The sequence below is a fragment of the Molossus molossus genome, unplaced genomic scaffold (assembly GCF_014108415.1).
Source record: "Molossus molossus isolate mMolMol1 unplaced genomic scaffold, mMolMol1.p scaffold_m16_p_10, whole genome shotgun sequence".
Classification (NCBI taxonomy): Eukaryota; Metazoa; Chordata; class Mammalia; order Chiroptera; family Molossidae; genus Molossus; species Molossus molossus.
The window spans coordinates 23,593,267-23,618,657 of record NW_023425345.1 but is presented as its reverse complement, the minus strand read 5'-3'; the positions used below and the strand labels follow the sequence as shown (position 1 = coordinate 23,618,657).

Genomic DNA, 25,391 nt, shown 5'->3' with positions numbered 1-25,391 from the left:
ACAACAAAGCTGGGGATGGAGTGGGGGGCGGGGGAGGGACTGGAAGAAGGGTGTCAATGGGGGAAAAAGAAGAAACATCTATAACAAAAATAACTTAATAAAAAAATAAAATACCTATGGTTGAATTAAATGTTAAATTATGCTTTTACTAATATTTTATTTTTTTATATGCTTTTACTAATATTCACAAATATGAAACTAATAAGGTTTTTAGAATCTTCAAACACAATACATTTGAAAATTAAATATACCTAAAGTTGGGAAAAGGGTATATAAGGGTTCACTAAATGTGCTAGTTTTGAAAATTTTCTAAAATTTTCCTCAACAAAAACATCCTCAATTTTTCAAAATGCCACTACTAATTTAATATAGCACATAAAGACATTTGGCAGAAATTGAATTATTTATAATACGAATACGGCACTGGCTGCAACAAAAAAATAAAGAAAGAATTGAGTTTAGGGAGGCCTTACGAGACCTCTAGAGGGGAAAAAATGGCATCTGAGTTGAAACCTGTAGAATGAGTAGTAATCTGGGCAAATCATTAGGGTAACAGAAATCTTGGCTAATGGAATAATACATGTATATGTGCAGCAGTTGGAAGAGTCTTCCATGACTTTAGAGTCATGAAAAGTTTTAAAATTCTCATGATCTTTACAATTTCCAAGCTATTACTTTCCAGGCTTGTGAAAAAGTTCCCCCTCTAGAGGTCACATTTATTCTCTTCCCACTGTGGGTCAGACATCATAACAATGAAACAGAGAAAAGACTCTGGAAAAAAAAAACAAGAACTTGTGTTCAATACGAAGCTACATATAGTGACTCGATGTTATTAAAAGTTTTTAAGTACTTGGTGGACTTAAAACTGCAATCATTAAAAGTTGTTTGGTTATTGCTTCAATTTCATTAGTTGTAATCAGTCTGTTTAGATTTTCCATTTCTTCTTGATGCAGTTTTGAAAGACTGTGTTTATAGGAATTTATTCATTTCTTCCAGATTGTCCAGTTTGTTGGCAAAGAGTTGTTTGCAATATAGTCTTAGAAGTCTCGGTGTTTCTGTGGTGTCTCTTTCAATTCTCATTTTTTTAATTTGGGTCCTCTCTTTTTTCCTTAAAACTTTAATCATTAGAGATTTATCAAACCTTTCACTTTTGTGTTTCTTATATTTTTCTTACATTTTTACCCTTTTTCATATCATGTCATTAACTACTAAATCATATATTTGAATCCTGCTTGTTTAATATATATATTTATTTATTTCCTCCAATTTTTATTATTTTTGTTACAGATATTTCTCCTTTCCCCCCTCTAGACACCCTCCTCCCTATACCTCCAAACCCCTAGCATTGTTGTCTATGTCTATTGGTTATGTATACAAGCATATAAGTTCTTTGGTTCATTTCACCCATTGCCTCCATCCCCCTACTCTGAGGTTTGTCAATCTGAATTATACTCCTTTCTATGCCTTTGGGTCTATTTTGTTCATCAGCCCACATTGTTCATTATATTCCACAAATAAGTGAGATCATGTGGTATTTGTCTTTCTCTGATTGGCATATTTCGCTTAGCATAATACTCTCGAAGTCCCGCCATGTTGTCTCAAAGGGTAAGAGATCTTTCTTTCTTAGAGCTGCATAGTATTCCATTGTATATATGTACCACAGCTTTTATATCCACTCATCTATTGATAGACACTTTGGCTGTTTCCAGATCTTAGCAATTATAAATAGAGCTTCTATGAACATAGGGGTACGTATATTCCTTCTGATTGGTGTTTCAGGCTTCTTAGGAGATATTCTTAGAAGTGGGATCACTGGGTCAAATGACAATTCAATTTTTAATTTTTTGAGGAAACACCATAGTGTTTTCCATAGTGGCTGCACCAGTCTGCATTCCCACCAGCAGTGTGCTAGAGTCCCCTTTTCTCCACACCCTCGCCAGCACTTGTTATTAGATGATATGTTGATGGCACCCATTCTGGCAGGTGTGAGGTGATACCTCATCATTGTTTTAATTTGCATCTCTCTGATGATTAGTGACATTGAGCATTTTTTCATATGTCTCTTGGCCATTTGTATGTCCTGTTTGGAAAGGTGTCTATTTAACTCCTCTTCCCATTTTTGTTGTTGTTGGTAAATGCATTTTATTATGCAGCTTAGGTAGGTCTTTGCCTTCTACTAACAGAAGAGCATTTCTCCACATTCTAGTCAATCTAATGAATTCTATATTTGTGATTTTATCTACATGGCTGCTCGTCTGCCTATTTTTTAATTGGGTTCTTTGTCTACCTTTTGTTGAGTTGTATGAGTTCTCTATATATTTTGGAAATTAACCCCTTATCTGATGTATCATTGGCAATTATGCCCTCCCATACAGTAGGTTCCCTTTCCATTTTGATGGTTATCTCTTTTGCTGTGCAGAAGCTTTTTAGTTTGATGTAGTCCCATGTGTTCATTTTTTCCTTTGTTTCTCTTGCCTTAGGTGATGTATCAGTGAAAATTCTGCTGCACATGATGTCTGAAATTTTGTTGTCTATGTTTTCTTCTAGGATTTTTATGAATTCATGAGTCACATTTAACTCTTTTATCCATTTTTAATTTATTTTTGTGTATGATGTAAGTTGATGGTCTAGTTTCTTTCTTTTATTTATTTTTTGCATGTGGTTGTCCAATTTTCCCAACACCATTTATGAAAGAGGCTGTCTTTACTCCTTTGTATGCTCTTGCCATGTTTGTCAAATATTAATTGAGCATATTGTCTTGGGTCAATTTCTGGATTCTCTGTTCTATTCCATTGATCTATATGCCTGTTCTTGTGCCAGTACCAGGCTGTTTTGATTACAGTAGCTTTGTAGTATAACCTGATATCCAGTATTGTGAACCCACCTACTTTGTCCTTTTTCAAGATTGCTGAGGATATATGGAGTCTTTCTTTGTTCCATATGAACTTTTGAAGTATTTGTTCTAGTTCTATGAAGTATGTCATTGGTATTTTGATGGGGATTGCATTGAATCTATAGATTGCTTTGGGTAGTATGGACATTTTAATGATGTTAATTCTTCCAATCCATGAACAAGGTATGTGCTCACACTTTTTTATATCTTCATCTATTTCTTTTTTCAGTGTCGTATAGTTTTCTGCAAATAGGTCCTTTACTTCATTGGTTAAGTTTATTCCTAGGTATCTTAATTTTTTTGTTGAAATGGTAAATAGGATTGTTTTTTAGTTTGCTTTCTGTGAGTTCATTATTGTGTGTAAGAATGCCATTGATTTCTTTTTTTTGTTTTATTTTTATTTTTTATCCTCACCAGAGGACATTTTTACATTTATCTTTAGATAGAGTGGGAAGGAAAGAGAGAGAGAAACATTGATGTGAGAGCGACACATTGAGTGGCTGCCACCGTGTGTGACCTCAACCCGGGCTGAACACAAACTGCAACCGAGGTACGTGCCTTTAGTGGGAACTGAACCTGGGACTCTCTGGTTTGGGGGCCAACTCTCTAATCGCGAGCCAAACCGGCCAGGGCTGCCATCGATTTCTTGATGTTAATTTTGTATTCTGCTACCTTGCCAAATTCATTTATTAAATTTAGCAGATATTTTATAAAGTCTTTAGGATTTTCTTTGTATAATATCATGTTATCTGCAAATAATGACAATTTCACTTCCTCCTTTCCAATTTGGATCCCTTTTGTTTTTTCTTCTTCTCTGATTGCTGGGGCTAAGACGTCCAGTACTATGTTTAAAAGAGTGGCGAAAGTGGGCATCCCTGTCTTGTTCCTGTTCTTAAGGGAAATGCTTTTAGTTATTGCCCATTGTGTATGATGTTGGCTGTAGGTTTTTTATATATGGCCTTTATTATGTCGAGATATGATTCCTGTATTCTCACATTGGTAAGCGTTTTTATCAGAAATGGGTGCTAGATTTTATCGAATGCTTTTTCAGCATCTATTAATATGATCATATGGTTTTTATCTTTCATTTTGTTTTTGTGGTGTGTCACATTTATTGATTTGCAAATATTGTACCAGCCTTACATCCCTGGGATGAATTCCACTTGGTCATGGTGAATAATTTTTTTAATGTATTGTTAGATTCGATTTGCTAGTATTTTGTTCAGGATTTTGGCATGTATGTTCATCAGGAATATTGGCCTGTAGTTTTCTTTCTTTGTAATGTCTTTTTATGGTTTTGGAATTAGAATTATGCTGGCCTCATAAAATGAGTTTGGGAGTCTTTCTTCTTCATGAATTATTTGGAATAGTTTGAGGAGAATGGGTATTAGTTCTTCTTTGAATGTTTAGCAAAACTCCTCCATGAAGCCATCTGGGCCTCGACTCTTGTTTCCTTGGACAGTCTTGATTACATCTTCAACTTCTTTTGTTTTTATTGGTCTGTTCAAGTTTTCTATCTCTTCCCGGTCCACTTTTGGGAGACTGTGTGTTCCTAGAAATTTGTCTATTTCGCTTAGATTGTCCAATTTGTTGCCGTATAATTGTTCGTAGTATTTGTTAAAAATCCTTTGTATTTCTGTTGTGTCAGTTGTTCCTTCTCCTCTTTCATTTCTGATTTGATGTATTTGGGTTCTCTTTTTGTTTCTTGGTGAGTCTAGCTTGTTTATCCATCAATCTTGTTTATCTTTTTGAAAAACCAGCTCTTTGTTTTATTGATCCTTTGAATTGTTTTTTGGGGTCATTATGTCATTTATTTCTGCTCTGATCTTTACTATTTCCTTTCTTCTACTTGCTCTGGGGTTTGGATTGTGTTTGCTTACCAGTTCTTTACATTATGATGTTAGATAGTCAATTAGAAATTTTTATTGTTTTTTGAGCTAGGCCTATAGTGCTATGTATTTTCCTCTCAGAATTGCTTTGACTATATTCCATAGATTTTTTTTGTTGTGTATTCATTTTCATTGGTTTCCAGGAAGTTGTTAATGTCTTCCTTGATCTCCTTGGTAACCCATTCATTGTTTAATAACATGCTGTTTAGCCTCAATGTGTTTAAATGTCTTTGCATGTTCTTGTTGCAATTGATTTCTAGTTTCATGCCATTGTGATCTGAGAAGATGCTTTCAATGTTCTTGAACTTGTAGAGAATTAGTTTGTATCCTAACATGTGGTCTATCTTTGAGAATGTCCCATGGGCACTTGAGAAGAGTGTGGATTCGGCAGTTTTGGGGTGTAATTTTCTGTAGATATCTATGAAATCTATTTGATCTAGTGCTTCATTTAGAGTTTCTTTTTCCTTGTTAATATTTTTCTAGAGGATTTATCCAGTGATGTCAGCAGGGTGTTAAAGTCTCTTGCTATGATTGTATTGCTGTCGATTTTTCCTTTGAAGTCCTCCAGGAGATTTTTAATATATGTTGGTGATCCTATATTGGGTGCATATATGTTTATCAAGGTTATATCTTCCTGTTGGATAGATCCTTTCAATATTATGTAGTGGCATTCTTTGTTTCTAGTTATGGCCTTCATTTTGAAATCTATTTAATCAGATGAGTATTGCTACCCCAGCTTTCTTTTTCCTTTCTGTTTGCTTGGAAAATTTTTTTCCATCCCTCACTTTCAACCTTTGTGAGTCATTTGTTATGAGGTAGGTCTTGTGTAAACAACATATATATGAGTCATGTTTTCTTATCCAGTCAGCTACTCTGTGCCTTTTGATCGGAGTGTTCAATCCATTTACATTTAAGGTTACTATTAATATGTACTTATTTATTGCCATTTTTGTTTATTGTGGTTATATCTTTCTTTCTATTTTTTTCTGCTAATTACAGCAGTCCTTTTAACACTCTTGCAGTGCTGGTTTGGTGCTAATATATTCCCTTAGCATTTTTAGTCTGAGAAGCTCTTTATTTGACCTATTTTGAATGATAGCCTTGCTGTATAGAGTAGTCTTGGATTCAGATCCTTGTTTTTCACGACCTTGATTACTTCATGCCATTCCCTTCTGACCTTAGTGTTTCTGTTGAGAAGTCAGCTGATAGCCTTTTGGGGATTCCTTTGTAGGTAAGCTGTTGCTTTTTTCTTGCTGCCTTTAGGATTCTCTCTTTGTCTTGAATTTTTGGCATTTTAATTACTATGTTTCTTGGTGTGGGCTTGTTTGGGTTCTTCTTACTTGGGGCTCTTTGTGCTTCTTCAACTTAAATGCCTTCTTCCTTCACCAAGTTAGGAAAGTTTTCTTTCACTATTTCTTCAAATATATTCTCTAACCCTTGCCCATTTTATTCTTCTGGAACTCCTGTGATGCAAATGTTTTTATGTTTCCAGTTGTCCCACAGTTTTCTTAAGCTGTCTTCCTGTTTTTTAATTGTTTTTTTCCTTTTGGTTTCTGATTGGTTGATTTTTTTCTACCCTGTCTTTTAATTCACTGATCTGGTCCTCAGCTTCCTGTACTCTGCTGGTTATTCCTTCCAATGTGTTTTTAATTCCCGCTATGTCATTCTTCATTTCCACTTGGTTGGTTTTCAGTGTTTCTATATCTGTACTTTTGGTGTTGGTGTCCTTACTTGTGCTATTGAGCTTCCTCAAGATCATGGTTCTGAACTCTAGCTCTGATAACTTGCTTAACTGCATTTCATTTATCTAATCTTCAGTAGAGTTCTCTTGTTTTTTCATTTGGAATTTGTTTCTTTGTTTCACCATTTTGGCTATCTCAGTGGGTTTTGGAGCCTGTCAAATTTTCCCTGTGTGTGTTAGTGTTCTTCTGTTTGTGGCTCCCACTACTGGGGTTGAATGAGTGTGGGAGGACCCACATTCAATACCACTGTCAAGTCTTACTTTTCTGGGTAGATTTGCAAACCCAGGAATGGTTCAAGTTATCCTCTAGCTTTTTACCTGGAGGCTATTTACTTGATGAGCCTTGAGTTGTAGCCCTCATTTGAATAAAAACTCCCTCAGGTCTTCAGTGTAAGAGGGTTTCGAGAGGGTGGGGCAGGTGCTGGTTGTTAATGGGCCTCAATTTGCACTTTTATGGCCCAGCTGGGTGGGGTTAAATCTCTGAGGGAGGGGCTGCTGCTTCTCCCCAGAGCTCCAGGAAGGAGCAAGATGGCCACTGCCCTGTGTGGTCATGACTCAGCAAAACTCTGAGTGCCCTCCAAATCCTGGGTGTCCCCACAGAGTTCCAGTCCAGTCCACCCTCCCTATGCTGGATCCCAAAGTGAGTGGCTGTAGCTAATTTAGTGCTCTGTCCTGGCCCTCTGCATTGTGCAACCAGCTTGGGATTTTAACCCTGAGGAGCTGCTCACAGCTAATAAAGCTGCTGTCCATGGGCTCCCAGCCTTTCTTCTTGCACCTCTGCAGACCTACCAGTCTTGATTCAGTGTCCTTTTCTCCTGTCCCTGGTTATATGGTCCTCTCCAGCTGCTTTTTTGTTGCTCTTTTCCCATGATTTGTCTTTATTTTAGTTGTAATTCCAGTTTGGTCCTGGGAGATGGTCTGGGTAGTTTCCATTCACTCCACCGCCATTTTGGAATCTCCTTGTTTAATATCTTTAAATTTAATTGATAGCTTATTTACTATAAAATATTTACAGGATCAAATATTTTAAAGATATGTATTTTTAGATAAATACATATTTGTCTTAAATGAAGTGAAAAATTATCCTCGAAAAGTTTCCCTTTTTTCTTTTTTTTAAATTAAATGTATTGTGGTGACATTGATTAATAAAATTATATAGGTTTCAAGTATACAGTTCTGACACATCATTTGTATAGTTCACTGTGTGCTCACCACTTAAAGTCAAATCTTATTCTGTCACATATTTTATCCCCTTTACCCCTTAACACCCTCATCCCCCCCTTTCTCTGGTAACCACCATACTGTTGTCTACCTCTATGAGATTTCATTTGTTTCTCTAGTTTGTTAATATGTTGCTTTCATTTCTATATCCCACATGTGAGTGATTCAATCTTCATATGATGTCTTCTTACATATACAATGACCAAGTTCTTTGCAATTACCATCAAATAACAGAATATATATATATATATATATATATATATATATATATATTTGTAATGATTATAGGCATTGTTAGGTTTTTCTCAATGAAAATTAGGAGAGATTAGAATTTTCATCTTAATTTATTTCATATATCAATTCTGTTTTTAAAAGTTACTATGCATTTATTAAAACAAAGAAGCATACATTTCTTTGGCAGATTTATAAATATATAAGTAATACATAATATTTGTTACAATCAACTGTTAAGAAAGGAAAATGGCAAAGAAGGGACTCCAAATCACTGGTTCACTAAAACAAAGATAAAGCTGACTAAAACTGACTCAAGTGTTTAGGAAGCCTGGAATCTTATAAGAATAACTGACAATATGCAAGGACTTGTTTAACAAAGAAAAAAACTTCTATGTTTTGGTGAGAGAGCATTTGCTTCATTCAGAAGTAAATGAGCCCTGGCTGGTGTGGCTAAGTTGGTTAGAGCATCGTACCTTACACCAAAGGGTTGTGGGTTCGATTCCCAGTCAGGGCACATGCCCAGGTTGTGGGCTCTATGCCCAGTAGGGGGCGTGCAGAGGGCAGCCTATTGATGTTTCTCTCTCATTGATGTTTCTGTCTCTCTCTCCCTTCCCTTCTCTCTAAAATAAAACATAAAAATAAAAACATAGAGTCTAAATGTCTCCAGTTAGTACATTTATATATAGAAATATAGGTATATAAGTTGTGAAAAATAAATGATAAGAAATGCATAAATTATATGATAAAATATATTCACCCATTTTTAAATTGCTGCCCTATTATCTAATTTGAATAAAGTCTAGACATAACTTATGCACTAGGACAATATTAATATGCAAGTATTATCAACAACTTCCAAGTTTAAGTGGATTTTTAGTAAATATGTTTCTGGGTATCTAACACTGCACTATATGTGTATAATATGTTTAATTAATTAATTATTGTGTATGCATACAAATAAACACACAGATACTGTTATTTTCTAACTCTTAGAAAACATGACCTGTTCCTAAATTACCCTGAATTTTTGTTGGTAGTGGTGGAATCCCTGCATTCCCTGAAACTAACCCTGTCTGGTCTGTTTCCTGACTAGAAGTGAGAGTTCCTGAACATGGCTCTGATGTGTCTGCTGCTTCTTCCAATAGGAATTTGAACACTCAGTGGAGCATATGGTCACCTTTTCTTATCTTGGTCTAAAGTGCACATGAAAATAAGTCCATGAATACAGACATAAAGTGTGTACACCCAAAGAAACTTTTCACTCAAAATCGTTCTTGGGGTCTGCTGCAGAGAGAACTCAGGCTGAAATGTCACTGAAATGTTCAGATTCAGTAATGTGCTTGTTTTTGAAAAGTTAGGTATCCTTTCAGAAGATGTCTCTCTCTTTGCAGGATCTCCTCTCCCCCAGGGGCCATTGGAGACAATGACACTTTTCTCTACAGTAATTTACTGTTGCCCGTATTCAAAGCAAGTGATGACTCCAATGACTACCTCATTCAGATCAAAACAAGGTGCTAGGGAATATAAACTAATGCCCACTTAAAATATGAACAGTGAGGTCTTTTGTCTGCCTAGCAATTTCTAACTAAACTATGGCAGAACACATGTAATAATATGCTTGCTAACAGCCCTAAATTAGAAATTCATTTTGATCTCACTGCTTTGAAAATGCATGCATTCTCTGAGTGGAAAGAAAATTGCTAGCATCAAGCTGCAATGTATTCTCCTCGTGTTGGAGAGCAAAGACTCCCTGAGAAAGAAAGGATTCTGAACTGAAAAATTCTCCTGTAAACATGCTAATAATACAACTGCTAGCAAAGACTGGTGGGTTCTGTTTGTCAAAATCTTTATGTATTGAATAATTTTAGCAGGATGTATTAGACTGTCTAAAACCACTCATGACCAAAACAAAAGATAGGTCTAAAATCTATGGGTTTATAGAGTACAACTTCCTGAAAAATGTCACATAAACTATATAACCATCTGAGTATAAACTAGAATGTATCATGATCAAAGCATCACCTTTTATGTGTGTGATGCATTCACAACCTTCCATTAGAGACCTCATTTGTTATTCTGTTAGTCTGGACCAGAGTGTGTCCTAAGGGGAAAGAAGGACCTGGGAAGCTTCATTGCAGGCCTGGACATCTCACTGCTTTGTCTGCACCTCACGAGTATTATTCCATTGAAATTATTAGTAAAGGTTGATACTGAGGAAAATCTCTGGGAATGCGTGTGAGTCAAATTTAACAAGGAATCCTTTGTGTTACCGTCTTTCTATTTATTTATTTATTTTTATTGTTGAAAATATTACAGATTTCCCCCTTTTTGCCCCATTGACCCACTCCTCCCATCCCCCACCTAGTGTCCGTGTCAATTGGTTGTGCAATTATGCATATAAGTTCTTTGGTTTATGTCTTCCCTCCCCTCCCAACCCCCATCCCTCTGAGGTTTATTAGCTTTTTCCCTACTTCCATGATTCCAGCTCTCTTTTGGTCGACAGCTTATTTTGTGTATTATGTTCCACAAATAAGTGAGATCACGTGATACTTGTCTGGCTTATTTCGCTTAGCATGATACTCTCGAGGTCCCTCCATGTCATCTCAAAGGGTAAGAGAACTCTGTTTCTTACAGCTGCATAGTATTCTATTGTGTATATGTACCACAGCTTTTTTATCCACTCATGTACTGATGGACACTTGGGCTGTTTCCAGATCTTAGCTATTATAAATAGTGTTACTATAAACATAGGGATGCATGTGTTCTTCCTGATTGGTGTTTTAGGCTTCTTAGGACATAGTCCAAAAAGTGGGATCACTGGGTCAAATGGCAGTTTCATTTTTAATTTTTTGAGGAACACCATATTGTTTTCCACAGTGGCTGCACCAGTCTGCATTCCAACCAGTAGTGTGCTAGAGTTCCCTTTTATCCACACCCTCGCCAGCATTTGTTGTTTGATGATTTATTGATGGCAGCCATTCTGGCAGGTGTGAGGTGATATCTCATAATTGTTTTAATTTGCATCTCTCTGATGATTAATGATGTTGAGCATTTTTTCATATGTCTCCTGGCCATTTGTATGTCCTGTTTAGAGAAGTGTCTTTTCAGGTCCTCTCTCCATCTTTTAATTGAATTGTCTTCCTATTGTTGAGTTGTATGAGTACTCTTTATATTTTGGACATTAACACCATCAGACAACATTGTTTCTTGCAATATACAGTAATCCTTGTAAACCTTCAAGGAAGAAGTAATAATAATTAGTAAATTAAAGAACATACTGGATTCTTGTAGTTAGGTAGAAAAGACTTTCTGAAACTTGGTTTGGTTAGACAAAAGAAGTACAAGATTCACTTTGGCTGGAAATAAAAATTTTAAAAACCTCTCTATACTTTTATAGAAAAGACTGATAAAAGTAGAAAACTCAGAATGAGAATCAGCAGTCTTTTCAGGCCAACCAGGGTCAGGATAGTAAGAGAAAGAATTATTGATTTTCAAAATAAATCCTTCTGTATTATGGACTTTTAAAACATATGCATGTTTTCCTTTGGCAGAAATAAATAAACAATTATGTAAAAATTAAAATTAAATATGCAAGAAGTTATAATTTATAACATATTTTAGATTTCACCTGTTTTGATATATGGTTTTTATGTTCTGCATCTATTATCATATAAGTTAATTTTATTTCTCTTGTATCTCACTTTATTCAAGAGCAAATGGTTTTAGTTTGATGGTCATATCATCCATATACCTTAAGATATAAATGAAGGGGTTTCATTATTCTTCATTGGCCCACTCCAAGGTAAAATAGTGAAGTCAAGTCATATGCACTTCAATTGTATTTTCAGTGTTTGACATATAGAATTAACTGCAAGATAAGACAATCAATCCAAGATTCTTAAAATATATATAGAACATTATCATAAAAGTGAGTTTTACAATGTGTGACACTTGATATTTAGGGAATATGTTTTTGGAATAATCAAGAAAAAAAAAGGACAAGTGAGTGACTCCTGTACTGAGAAACATAAACTGAACAAAAGTGACCAAGGCACAGAGTTTCTCTTGGGAAAATCTGGAAGCAATCACGGTGTGAACCATAGTTTCAAAGCAAGAGGTTCAAGTTAAGTTTAATAAAATCAGAAAATTTAAAAATATTTTTCTTTCTATTTAGCGTAGAGACATAAATTGAATTATTACCAATATGAATAGTTTAACATTTATTTATATATTTGTTACAATGAGATAAATACACTTTGATGTGTTTTACTGCCTTCTAGTGGCAGAATAATAACATGATCCGTCAAAATGTTAAGAACTTCTGTTTTTCGTCATGTATTGAGGTTTTACTGGAAAAACAGTTAAGTAAGCTGTTTCCTACAAATATAATGGTTTTGATTTTATTACTTTCCCCATTCCTTTTACTCTACAGGATAATGAAATAGAGATGGTGTGTGTGTGTGTGCACGCGCGTGCGTGTGGTGTGTGTACACACACACCAGCTTACAAATGAGCAGAAGTTAAAATTGTTATGGCAGCAGAGCACTTTCATCCTTTGAGCCTATTGGGGCAATCTGGATAGAGATAAATTATTACAGTTTCCTTTGTTCTTGTCTCAAATTTCATACTCTGAGAACTTACTGGTAGTATAATTCTATTAAACATGAATTGCTTGCTCAGCCCTTAGTTTAAACTCAGGAAAAGCTGAGGAGCAATTGAACTATGACACACTTAAATTATTGCAGAAGGCAGAACCATCCTCCCAGGACTGGTTGCTGAGTGTCTGACCCAGATGATCGGGAGTTCCTAAAGCCCTGCTTGGGAACAGAGTCAGACAGAAGAAATGAATCCTTTCCTTGTAGCCCGGATGACACAAGATTTGTTTATTTACTTTTGACTGTGCAACGCTGGGCATCTGGCATTTTAAATGAAGTGAATGTATGCCATCGGACTCAGCCATTTATCCTCATGCTGCCAAGTTATAGCAAGAGAATAATCTCATGACTCATTTCTCTCTCTCTCATCTTTTCTTTATTATTATTTTTTTCATATTCAGTTAGGAGTATAAATCACCACCAAACTGCACGTATGTCAGGAGAGGTCAGAACTTGGATGTTTTAAGCCACACATCCTTCCTAAGTAATCAGAGATTCCCTCTCAAGACATCTTTGTGGAGATTGTCCTATAGTTTGCATAGCCAGTCAGCACAGGTTTGAATGTACCCATAGCAAGACCTTCTTAAAAAGATGGACTAATTTTTATTTTTATACCTTTAATATGGTTCCACATGTTAATTCAGAGACAGAAAAAGCTAATTAGTTTAAACCAAATGATAGAGATGAGTTAAAATTAGCATCATTCAACTTTGTTGAATAAAGCATTGGGAAAGAATGAAATGTTACTGTGTATTGAATGAAGCTAGATGTTAGAATTACGATCACCTATTTTATCTCTAATTACCTAAAGTATAAAACATGAGCCTATTAAGTTTATTTAAATGATACAACAAATGGTATGAATATTGAATACATATACTTTATGATTTAGACCATTTCATTTTCATAGAAACACAGATGTCTATTGCTAAATGTTTAATAATGACCTAATTTTATTATAAATTTACCCAAGTGTTTTATAACCTTTTTCCAAAAACTTCAATTTTATGCTATTTATGTATTTTCTTAAGGCAATTGTGTCAGTTTTACAGTATTTTAGGGTAACAGTAGTAACCAGATAATTTGTTTAAAAGTCCATTCAATGTCAATCAAATTAAAAGTGTTCATCTTAATTTCGAAGTACTTTTCAAAATCCCCTAAAGGGGATACTTGGTTTGAGAAAAAATTGATTCATCTCTACTCTGTAACTGCAATGCCCTGGGACTCTGACAATCACAGAGTCCCCAGCTCTCAGTTACAATTTTTGCATCATTAGAAAGGAGTTAATACTTGAATTTGTCCCCGATCTTCTCTGGAACAGAACATAGTCATAGCAGGGAGATACAACTTCAGAAAAGACTCATATTAAAATTGAAGTTTGAGCAAGACTGTGTAAGGTAAATAGGGCTTGGAAATGCCGAACTGTGGTTACTGTAGAGTGAGAAATGGATAACTGACCTGCCTCATATCAAAATTTATTTAAGCCCTGGCCTGTTTGGCTCAGCAGTTAGAGCGTCGGCCTGCAGACCAATGAGTCACAGGTTCAATTCCAGTCAAGGGCATGTACCTTGGTTACAGTTCGTCCCCGGCCCTGGTTGGGTCAGGCAGGAGGCAAAAGCTTGACTGGAGCTGGAAAGTTGGCTTGCAAGAGAGGCTCATTACATAGCTGCTAGAAATTGCCTTTATTTCTTTTCTTATTGAACTTATTGGAGTGACATTGGTTCACAGAACCATACAGGTTTCAAGTGTACAACTCAACAAAACATCATGGCCAGTTTTCATAACAGGCTTCAGCTCCTTGTCACATGGTCCTTTCAACAGGGCTGCTTGAGATATAATGGCTAGCTTTCCCATATCAAGTGATCTGAAAAAGAGAAGAGGGAGAAGCCACACTATTTTTTATGAACTAAACTCAGAAGTGGCATACTGTCATTTCCAGTGTATTTCACTGGTCACACAGACAAACCCTGGGACAATGTGGAAGGAAATTATACAAAGGTATGTGAACTTGAAAGCGGGGAACATTGGTGAACATCTTGCATTTGGCTATAACACATACTTTAAGGATTTTCACCTTTATAATAAACAGAGACTGATAATACAAGACATAACTGTTTTAGTGTTGTAAAATTTATAAGTACATTTACAACTGTTATTATGTGACCTAAAAAAGGATAAGGCAACATAGAGAATAGGGTTGGTGCCTATACAATCTCATTTTACACACTTTGGCAGGGGTTGGCAAACTATGGCCTGTGGAGCAAATTTGTCCCGCCACTTACTTTTCTAAATAAAATTCCCTTGTAACAACAGCTAAACCATTCATTTACATATTATCTATATTTTCTTTTGCAATGCAGTGGCAGAGTTGAGTAGTTTCAACAGAGAATTGCCCACAAAGTTAAAAACATTAACTATTCTTTATAAAATGTTGCAATCCATGCATTAAGATGTAAAAAGAACAGATTCAGATGGTTTGGTGTGGCTTGGTGGATTGAGCATCATTCCATGGACTGAGAGGTCCCAGTTTGATTCCCAATCAGAACACATGCCTGAGTTGTGGGCTCTATCTCCAGTAGGGGGCATGCAGGAGGCAGCCAATTGATGGCTCTCTCTCACATCAATGGTTCTTCTATCTTTCTCTCCCTTCCTATCTCTAAAAAAAAATCAATAAAAGCATATTTTTTGAAATAGAGAAAAGAGTCATAACTCCAAAAGTACATAAATGTGTTTTTTATTAAAAATTTTTTTTCTTTATTGATTTTAGAGAGAGAGGAAGGAAGTGGGAGAGAGAGAAAAACATCAATGAGAGAGAATATCAATTGGCTGTCTCCTGCATGCTCCCCACTGGGGATCGGGCCCACAACCTGGGCTTGTGCCCTGATTCGAAAGCAAACTGGCAGGCTCTTGGTACATGGGTCGATGCTCAACCACTGAGCCATACTGCCAGGGCCCAAAATTACATAAATATAAAGGGGGGGGGGTAAATATTTCCAGGATTATTTAATTTAAATAAAGTATAAGGCTCCAATGAGCATACTCATATAATGCTTTTAATAACAGCAAATAGTCGGATACAGCAGGAGAAAGAATTTAAGCAAGCTGGGGACCAAGAAACATTCAGGAACAAACTGCCCAGTGTTTTTATTTAGACAAAAATATAATTTTTCTCTGGATAAAATGGCTAATATTTGTTCCAATATTTATTTGATGGAATTTGGTTTCAGGAGAGCTGAGGCAGAAGTTTCCTGCAGAGTCTGGTCATATGATGCCAACAGCCTGAATGAGCTTGTACTAGAATTCTGAGTATCAGATGAGAAGGCAGCCTGGTAAAGATGTTGGTTCCCGGCTTGTGAAACCGCAACTAAGGAAACAACTAAGCCATGCCCAGTTTCTGATCTAAGATAATATCAGATAATAAACATGCATTGTTTTAAGTTCCTAAACTCAAAATTTGTCATGAACCAACACATAACATGTACTATATACATTCAGGATTACATTTTTAGGCTTACAGGATACAATGAAGGAAGTCTACACTGAGTACTGCCATATCTCTTGGTTATTTTGTGTGCTTCTGGGACAATTTCTTGCCCTCTCCCTCTTGTTTTACATCTAACACTGAGATACTGATTCAACTAAATCCTTCCATGTGCATTAGCCCATTTCAAGCAAACAAACAAAAAACAGAGAACAACAGAAGAAAAATAAAATATCTTTCACCAAAAAAAAAAAAAATATTAGAAATCTCATGTCAGAAGAAAAAAAAAGACTTGGTAGAAACACCTTTATATAAAAGAAGTCTTTTCTACCCCAAGTCTACAAAGATATTTTCAGGATGAAGGAAAGCAGAATGCTGTTAAGAGTGGAAGGAAGAATATTAAAAGTGAAATGGGTCACAAAGTCATGAACTGAGTATGCCTAATATGACAGGACCAGGCTATGAGAGACACTGCCATGGGTGACTAGCATCCTCCATGCAAACCAGAACTTCCCATCATAATACTCTGAAATCATAATGGAGCTGAAGAAACTTCTGAACTATAACTGGGAGGCAACAGACATGTGTTTCTCTTAGTGAAGATACATTTTGACAGATTACTCTGAAATTAGTCATCATCCACCATTAACATCGCCTGGGTCCTCATGGCTCCTGCAACCACAACAAAAGTTTGTGAGTTCTCAGAAACAAAGGCATGCCGGGCTCTGCACACCTCATGGGTGATGACGCGGGACAAGTGATTTGAACCTACCCTTAGGTGTGGCTAAATGAAAACGGTTGACATTCATCCTGGACAGAGATTATAAAAATGGAACTTCCTTGGTTCATTATGGAGAAAATCCCTCTAAGCAGGAAAACAATCGAACAGAAGAAACAAAAAATCCCAGAGGAAATTGCCTCGTGGGAGGACAAGGACATGAGAGAGTTGGAACAGAAAACTGTTCATTTAATTATAAACTCATCTATACTCTTTTTAAATTGAACTTAAAATGTATTATTTTGAAATCACATGGCCAACAAAGCCAAACATTTCAAATATCCGCAAATGCTAATGTATGTTCTCTTAGTTCAAATTAAACATTTGAAAGATGTTAAAAATATATATTGTTATATATATGTATTTTTAAAATTATATTTGTTGAGACTGTTACAGATGTCACCATTTTCCCCCCATTGACACTACCCTGCTCCTGCCCCCATCCTAGGTTTTCCCCACACTACTGTCTGTGTCCACAGGCTATGCACATATGCATATAAGTTCTTTGGTTAATCTCTTCCCTCTCCCCCACCCTCTTTCCCTCTGAGATTCATCAGTTTGTTCTCTACTTTCATGTCTCTGGATCTATTTTGTTCATCAATTTATTTTGTTTATTGGATTCTACATATAGGTGAGATCGTATGATACTTGCCTTTCTCTGACTGGTTATTTCACTTAGCATAATACTTTCTAGGCCCCTCCGTAATGTCTCAAAGGGTAAGACAGTCTTCTTTTTTACAGATGCATAGTATTATATTTTGAGAAATAAAAAATAAAAGGTCGTTTCCTCCTCCTGGCTTCTTATGTATTAAAAATCAATTTGAATTCTTAATTATTTTCATTTAATTAAATATGAAACTAGTGCCCTGGTCAGTTTTTCTCAGTGGTTAGAGCCTCGGCTCACTGACCAAAGAGTTGCAGGTTTGATTCTGGCCAAAGGTATGTACCTCTGTTGCAGTTCGTCCTGCAGGAGGCAACCAATCGATGTTGCCTCCTCCCCCTCCCATTTTATCTGAAGATAAATGGAAAAATGTCCTTGGGTGAATATAAAAATATATATATATATATAAAACTAACAAATAAATAGATATGTCAGTATAAATTTCTAAAGATGTCTATGCAATAATTTACACACCCCCCCCCCCAAAAAAAAAAAGGAAATTGGAGTTTGAAATATGTGAGATTGTAAAACTCCCATCCAGGTCTCAGGAATTGGACCTCATTGTGTCCCCAGCCCTTCTAAGATATACCCAGAAATCCTTCTATTGAATAGGTTGCTCCCTCTTCTATAGAAGAGGAATTGTTCATATTTTCCATGTAACTTTTAGGAAATGGTTCTTGGGATTGATTAGAGATTAAGATCTTCAATGAACATGTGACTCTTTTACTGATTGATAAGCGTAAGGCAAAAAGAGTGAAGTAAAGAAATAGGTATTGCAAATGTATGTGATCAGGGCTTGGAGTTCTTTTTTTTTTTTTTTAATCCTCATCCGAGGACATTTTTCCATTGTACAGACAGAGTGGGAGGGAGAGAGAGGGAAACATCGACGTGAAAGGGACACATCGAGTGGCTGCCACCCGCACGACCAACCAGGGCTGGGGACAAACTGCAACCGAGGTACATGCCCTTAGCGGGAACCGAACCCGGGCCTCTCCGGACCGCAGGCGGACGCTCTAACCGCTGAGCCAAACCGGCCAGGGTGGGGCTTGGAGTTCTTTTACCCTTGCCAACTCTGAAAACGATCAAACAGGAAACACATATTTGACCAAAGATTTAAAATCGTCCTACAGAACTCAGAAGCATCAAGAGAAGATGCACAAATGTGTTCCCCTCTGAAGTTAGAGGATACACATGAGACAATGTCATATGTCCCTTTCAAGTCTACATTAAAGCACGTAGAAGTATAGATACCCAGAAAGGACTAACTTCCAGGAGCGTGAGATAAAGATGGGAATCCCCAGTTTAGCAATCCACACAAAGGTCTGAAATGAGGTTGATGTATTCTATACAAATTGTTTTATTTGAATTTATGTAGAATATATGCATGAAAATATATTATACTCAATATTGATCATATGCACTAAATCAAAATATTCATGAAATTATTTATCTTGATGCTTTATAATTTCAGGTATACATGCATAAATTTCATTAATTTTAATTTTTAATTAAAAAAATTTTTTTATCCTCACCCGAGGACATTTTTCCATTTTTTGTTCAGATAGAGTGGGGGGGGGGGCATCGACGTGAAAGGGACACATCGAGTTGTTGCCACTCATACGACCCAACCAGGGCCGGGGACAAACTGCAACTGAGGTACGTGCCCTTAGCAGGAACTGAACCCGGGTCTCTCTGGACCGCAGGCCAACACTCTAACCAATGAGCCAAACCAGCCGGGGCAAATTTCATTAATTTTTAAACGTGTTTTCAAATATATAAAAATGTTATGATAAAACATAATGTGAAACATTTTACAAATCCCATAAAGAGATAATTAATAATAATTTAAGAGGCAAACTTACCATTCTTAATAATACTGGACCTTCATTAATCACCCCTTCTGCCATAAGAAACACCTAAATAAGCTGTTGTTTACAGATATAATAATTTTTTTCTTTACAGGATTCATCCAAAATATTGTTGATTGTACTATATATTATGCAGTTCTTTGTATTTACATTTTCTGATAAAATAAATCTGTAAAGAAAAATAAAATGTTACCATACAAGAAAGTAAAATGAAAATGTTCAAGGCTGGTGTTTTTTATTAAATGGTGGAACTTTTTAAAGCATTTGAATGAGATATTAACATATTGAGTTATTGTATTATTTTATCAAATAGCTACAGGTTTTACAATTTCAAACACAATGTTACAAAAATTCAGCTATTGCCTCCAATAATCAATAGCAGTGAGTCCAGGATTTTTTTGTTGTTGTTCTTGCCATTGTCATTAATGGTTCTGGTATATATATGGTCAACTTTGCTTCTATTTTGTTTAAAGATGTATTTGCTAATTTAGTCTAGGGAAACAAATCAGAGCATAAAATGTGTCATTGTATGATGCTGCAAATACCATGTTTATGAATGGAAGTGAGAGTCTAAGATTACAAATATACAGAAAAAACGCTCAGAATATGTGAAACATGGGAGGAAGCTGAGAATGTTGGGTCTCACCAGAATAAAGGAAAGAAAGGCTATCCTGATTTCCCTGGACAACTTCTTTGTATGAGGGTAGCTTTTTATCTCTTAAGTTGTTATTAATTATCTGCTCATACAAGTGCTGGTACCAAGGCCAAAAGAAAAAGTCAAAACCTCTTTTGGTAACAAGTACAGTAACTACATGTCACTTGGCATATATTTGGATGTTTTAGATAGGCTAAAGTTGTTTCTCTCTTGTATCCATTCTCTTGTCTGTATTCTCCCGCTCCAGGCAGGCTATCTTAACTACAGTGCTCCTCGAATTTATTTTCTCTGAAATCTAAGGATAAACTCATAAAGAACAGAAAAGCCTTGACTGCCAGAAACTTACAGATCTTGAGAGAGAGCAGAGCCATCCTCCCACAACCAGGCACGATGGTTTTCATTGTAAGAGAGTCCAATCCAGTAAAAAGATTTACTGGACTTAATAAAATGCTGCTTGGAAACAGAGACAAACATATTAATCTAATTTGAATCTACTCAGCAAATAACGTACTTTCAAGAAAGTTTGTGTCCAGAGTCATATCCAGACTCTATATCACTCAAACAGAAATCATTTTTAATGTCTAGTTTAGGAGGTATAGTCACATGTCTCATAAATATGAACAATTTTCACCTTTAAGGCCCATTCATTTATGGAGAAAAAAATATCACAAATCTCAATTCTTGACTGAACAAAAAAGCATTATAAAGGGGTTAGCTTTTCCTGGAATACTTACTTCACAGGAGATCAACTATCAAATTTTATTCCAAGTCAAAAGTATACTGAGGTCCCGGCCGGTGTGGCTCAGTGGCTGAGTGTCACCCATGCACCAAGAGGTTCCCCGTTCGATTCCTGGTCAGGGCACGTGACCAGGTGGGCCTGATCCCCCAGTGGGGCGCCTGCAGGAGGCCACCAATCCATGTTCTCTCTCATTGATGTTTCTATCCCTCTTTTCCTCTCCCTCTCCCCCTCTCTAGTATCAATAAAGAAAAATAAATGTTTTAAAATATATTGAGGAATAATTTCTCAGATATAACCTTTTCGACCTGTATTCCTCATAGGCTCCTCATGCACCTGGAGAAATCTTTCACTTTTCTTAAGAGTTAGGTAACTATTATAATCATATTCTCCATATTCATTCCACTTTATATCCTAGGATAATGACAAGAGCTATATAATTACAAAAAATTATATATTCAATTAAAAAACTAGAAATTACAAAGTTGCTTAGTTGGTTCTTTGAATAAAATAATGACCTATTATTTCTTCTTGATTTTTCTCTGAAACACCTTTTGTACTTTATCTGGCATCTATCTTGATTTTTATTCCTATAATATAAATTTTTGAGAAATTTTGTTTTGGTTTTATAATGATTGTTTTAAGAAATAAAAATTCAGTAAGTCGTTATTAGTTCAAATATAACCATCCATTTATTATCTGAGAAAGACTTGAATCAAAGTCTATCTATTACTTAGATAATATTTTATCCTAAACCAAAGAAAATATAAGAAACCAAAATTAAATACATGCCAGTTCATCTCTGTTATGCAACTTAAGTATACTGGAATTCTGAGAAGCACAGAAATCCCTACTTTCTGCCCAAGTTTTTTTTTCACTGGAAATGAAGTAACAGTTGCATTTGTGTCCAATCCACTTTTCTTGGCAAGAACAGCAGCCAGAGCCTAAAAGAAAAAATAAAACTTGACTGATGACACTGGAGATTTACTTTGTTTAAGTGCTATTTACTCACTCAAAAATCATTTGTTATTTTTTCTGACAAATATTCTTTGAGTCTGCTTCTTACACCAAACTTCAAAGGATAGACATGTAAATGAATCATGGACATTATATTCTAGAGATAGCATCAGCATTATATAATTTTAAATCACTTCTTAATTATATTTAAGGCTAGTTTGGGCAAATATACATAAGAAATTCAGTATGTTAAAACATCCTATAGCAGAGTGTAGAAAGTGACCCGAAGTTGAGCACTGCTCTCTAAATAGTAGTAAATTAGATGGAAGAGATATTTAAGGTTGAGAAAGATATTTTAGCATGTTTTCCAAGTCAGAAGTAAATATGGTACATTGGGAGAATTATGATATATATTTTAGATATTTTATTTTCAAAATAAAGATAAATAAAACAAGTAGCTTGAAATCCAATCATAGAGTTAACCAGTAATAGTGCCTTGAACATTTTAGCCTCAGAGATAGGAGTAATGACACATGATATGTGCTCAAATCTTTGCCAAGTGAATGGTGCTCAAGTTATAGAGTATAATGTTTGTTACAGGGGGTGGGAAGTGGGGGAAATGGAGAGAAGTTGGGTACAAACCTCCAGTTAGAAGAGGGTCTACTGCTTAACATTTTGATTATAGTTAACAATACTGTCTTATATACTTGTAAGTTGCTAAAGGGTAGATGTTAAATGCTCTCAGGACAAAAAATAATGTAATTACATGACATGATGCAGGTGTTAGCTAGTGCTGCAGTGGTCATATTGCAATATATAAGTGTATCAAATCAACACATTGTACACCTTAAACTTACACTATGTTATACATCAATTATATCGCAATAAAGCTGGAAAATACCTCAAGAAGAAAAATATGTATAAAGTGTTATATGATCATAGAAGGTGATGGGACAATTTGGAGAGAATAATTTTAAAAATTGGCCTCAGAGCTGGCTTACAATGGAAAAATAGCGTCAGATTTGTAGAAATCTCTGCACTACATTCTGAGTCATGCAAGAAATAGAAGCAAAGTTAAAGAATATATAAGAGTTATGAGCAAATAAAGGTAAGTATTTAAGATTAGTTGTGATATGTACTATAATTTATTTTTGATTTGTTACTTAAACATGAACACTCTTATGAGAAAGACATATGTCATTTCAGGCTAATATTTTCCTTATTACTTAAATATATAAACGATGTACATTCAATGTAATTTAATAAGTCTTGCATTAGAGAGTAAAGAAATGACACTATCCTACAGCTAGTACGTAAACTTGTATTTCATTAAGTGTAGCATTCCATTACACTTCTGTGTGAGAAAAACAACAAACTATTTTATGTTCTACCAAAATGAACATTTTTCAAATTATGGAACCTACCTTCCTGGGGTTCAACGGTGGGTCCTGGAGATGATGTTGACTGAATACTTTGTTTCATGAATGCTATAAGAAATTATTAGAAATTTACTTAATGAGATACAGATTTGTGAAATAACACAATATTACACAGTAAAATGAAATCTTTATTATTAAATAGTTTCATATTAAATGGTTTCATCACAGTCTTAATCTTTATATAAACTTGCCTAGAAAAACTAAAGTTTATTTTTTTTTGTTTTGTTAATTCTCACCCAAGGATATTTTTTCCATTGATTTTTAGAGAGAGTGGAAGGGAGGGAGGGAGAGAAACATTGATGTGAGAGACACATTGATTGGTTACCTCCCAAACGCTCCCCAATCAGGGATCGAACTTGGAACCCAGGGACATGCCTTTGACCAGGAATCAAACCCAGGACCCTTCGATATGCAGGCCGATGCTCTAACCACTGACCCACACCAGGCAGGGCAAAAACTTACTATTTTTTAACAAAATTCCCAAAGTAGCCATCAACACAAGGCATGTTACTCCTAAGATCCCAGAAATCAACCTCCATGGAGTGGTTTGAAAAGCTGTAGAGAAACAGAAGTAGAGGGATGAATGAACTAACAAACACAGAAGCTGAAGTTCTTACAAACAGAAACCAGGGAGAGAGAACTGAAAAATGTCTTCAGTTTCATAATCCGACTATCTTGCCAATGATACATTGGAAAATGAAGACATTCCATTCAGCATTCCACCCGATACTAAACATTTTATGTGATGTAATTGCTTCTTTGATAAGATTATCCATATTTTTTCGTTTTACAAGCTCTGTCTCAGAAAGTGGATTTAACACTTATTTTTAAGTTGGCAAAGAAGCTCAGAGATCTAGAGTACGAAGAGATAAATAAGCACCAAGCTCTGTTTTATGGGCTTACATAACAGACATTAACTTTAATTTTCTCAAAAACAATTCACAAGATGGTATGATTCCCATTAGGTAGATGAGAAAATTTAGAATTTATTATTAGTGTTATTTTCTCAAGGAATCAAAGCTAGTAAGTACCCAAGTCAGAAATCAAATGAAAGTTTGTCTAGGACCAGAGTATTTATTAACATATTCTATCACTGTCACAATGCTACTCCTTGGGAGTGTGTCCTTTGGGACTTCTCTGAGAAAGGTCAGGAGCTTCCAGATTTGTAGAGATTTTATGAGAAGAAAAGATATAGGAGTATCTGGACCAACACTTGGGCAATACTTGGGATCTGGATTCATTTCACAGTACATTGAATTATGATACACAAGCAACCGATTTTTAGAAGAACATTACATTTCCTAATACCTCATATTACTTGATTATAGCCATTTCCTCTAAAACAATTCAATTTAGGAGATTCTGCATTAACATTAGCACACTTCCAAAAAGTGTTATCATTAACAACAGTCCAATGTGTCAAAATCTTAATCTGGGGGGTGTTTGGATATCACAACACAAATGCTACATTTTTAAAAAGCACTTGTAAGCATCAGTTCTTAAACATTTGTCATTCTCTAGTTTTTCTGTACTAGGATTACGTTGCTCATAATTTAACCTGGTAAATTTAGCTCTTATTTGTAATTTAGAGTTTTCCCTGTCAGCTACTTTTTAGACCTGTTAGAAAAGCTTCACGAAATCATTTCTAAGTTACAGAATGAAGAATTAGAGAAACAAAATTAAGTGAAAAAGTCTGATACATGGAATGCCTAAAATTTTCCGTGCTTTTTCTTAAAGCATGCCCTGAAATGATCTATATCCACAAGATACCTTTTCTGCTTATATTTATTTTTAAATGCGTGACTCGGGCCAACGTACCTGACATGAGAAATGCTGTTGCAGTGTAGACACAGATAAGTCACGATGTTTGTTTAGGAAGACGGGTGTTGGATCACAGAACTGAGCTGGAGCCTAAGAATCTGAAAGTTGTATGTGAAGAAATTCAAAAGGAAAAGGAAAAGGAAAGAAAAATTGTGTATTTAAGTGATAGTCTTGATGTTCCGGAAACCACAATACAGGAAATTCTCACTACACTTGTATAACGCAAATTCTTTGCTCAGGGGAAAAAAAAAAAGGTGAAAGGTACTTTTAATGTGTGAACAGGGATCACAGTTAAAAATTATTTGAAAAAAAAAAAAGTTGGACAAACCAAAGGTAAATTTACTTAGCATAATAAAGTTTTA

General features: G+C 35.5%; 1 protein-coding gene across 1 annotated transcript; it reads right to left on the bottom strand.

Moving 5' to 3' along the window:
* Positions 1-14,305: 14,305 nt before the first annotated feature.
* On the bottom strand, positions 14,306-25,142 carry KLRD1 (killer cell lectin like receptor D1). The gene is made up of 7 exons (XM_036252215.1): positions 25,027-25,142; positions 23,671-23,763; positions 23,194-23,256; positions 21,605-21,756; positions 20,423-20,526; positions 19,416-19,590; positions 14,306-14,497 (listed from the first exon to the last, which is right to left on the bottom strand). Exons 1-6 carry the CDS (start codon positions 25,031-25,033, stop codon positions 19,470-19,472), a joined length of 540 nt encoding a protein of 179 aa, XP_036108108.1. The 5' UTR covers positions 25,034-25,142; the 3' UTR covers positions 14,306-14,497; positions 19,416-19,469.
* Positions 25,143-25,391: the final 249 nt, after the last annotated feature.

Coding starts and splice junctions, on each gene's coding strand:
- KLRD1 (XM_036252215.1), bottom strand. Junction 23,257..23,670: donor GGGAATTTTGTTAAAAAATA/GTAAGTTTTTGC, acceptor AATTTCTTATAG/CATTCATGAAACAAAGTATT. Junction 21,757..23,193: donor CACCGTTGAACCCCAGGAAG/GTAGGTTCCATA, acceptor TTTTTCTTTTAG/GCTCTGGCTGCTGTTCTTGC.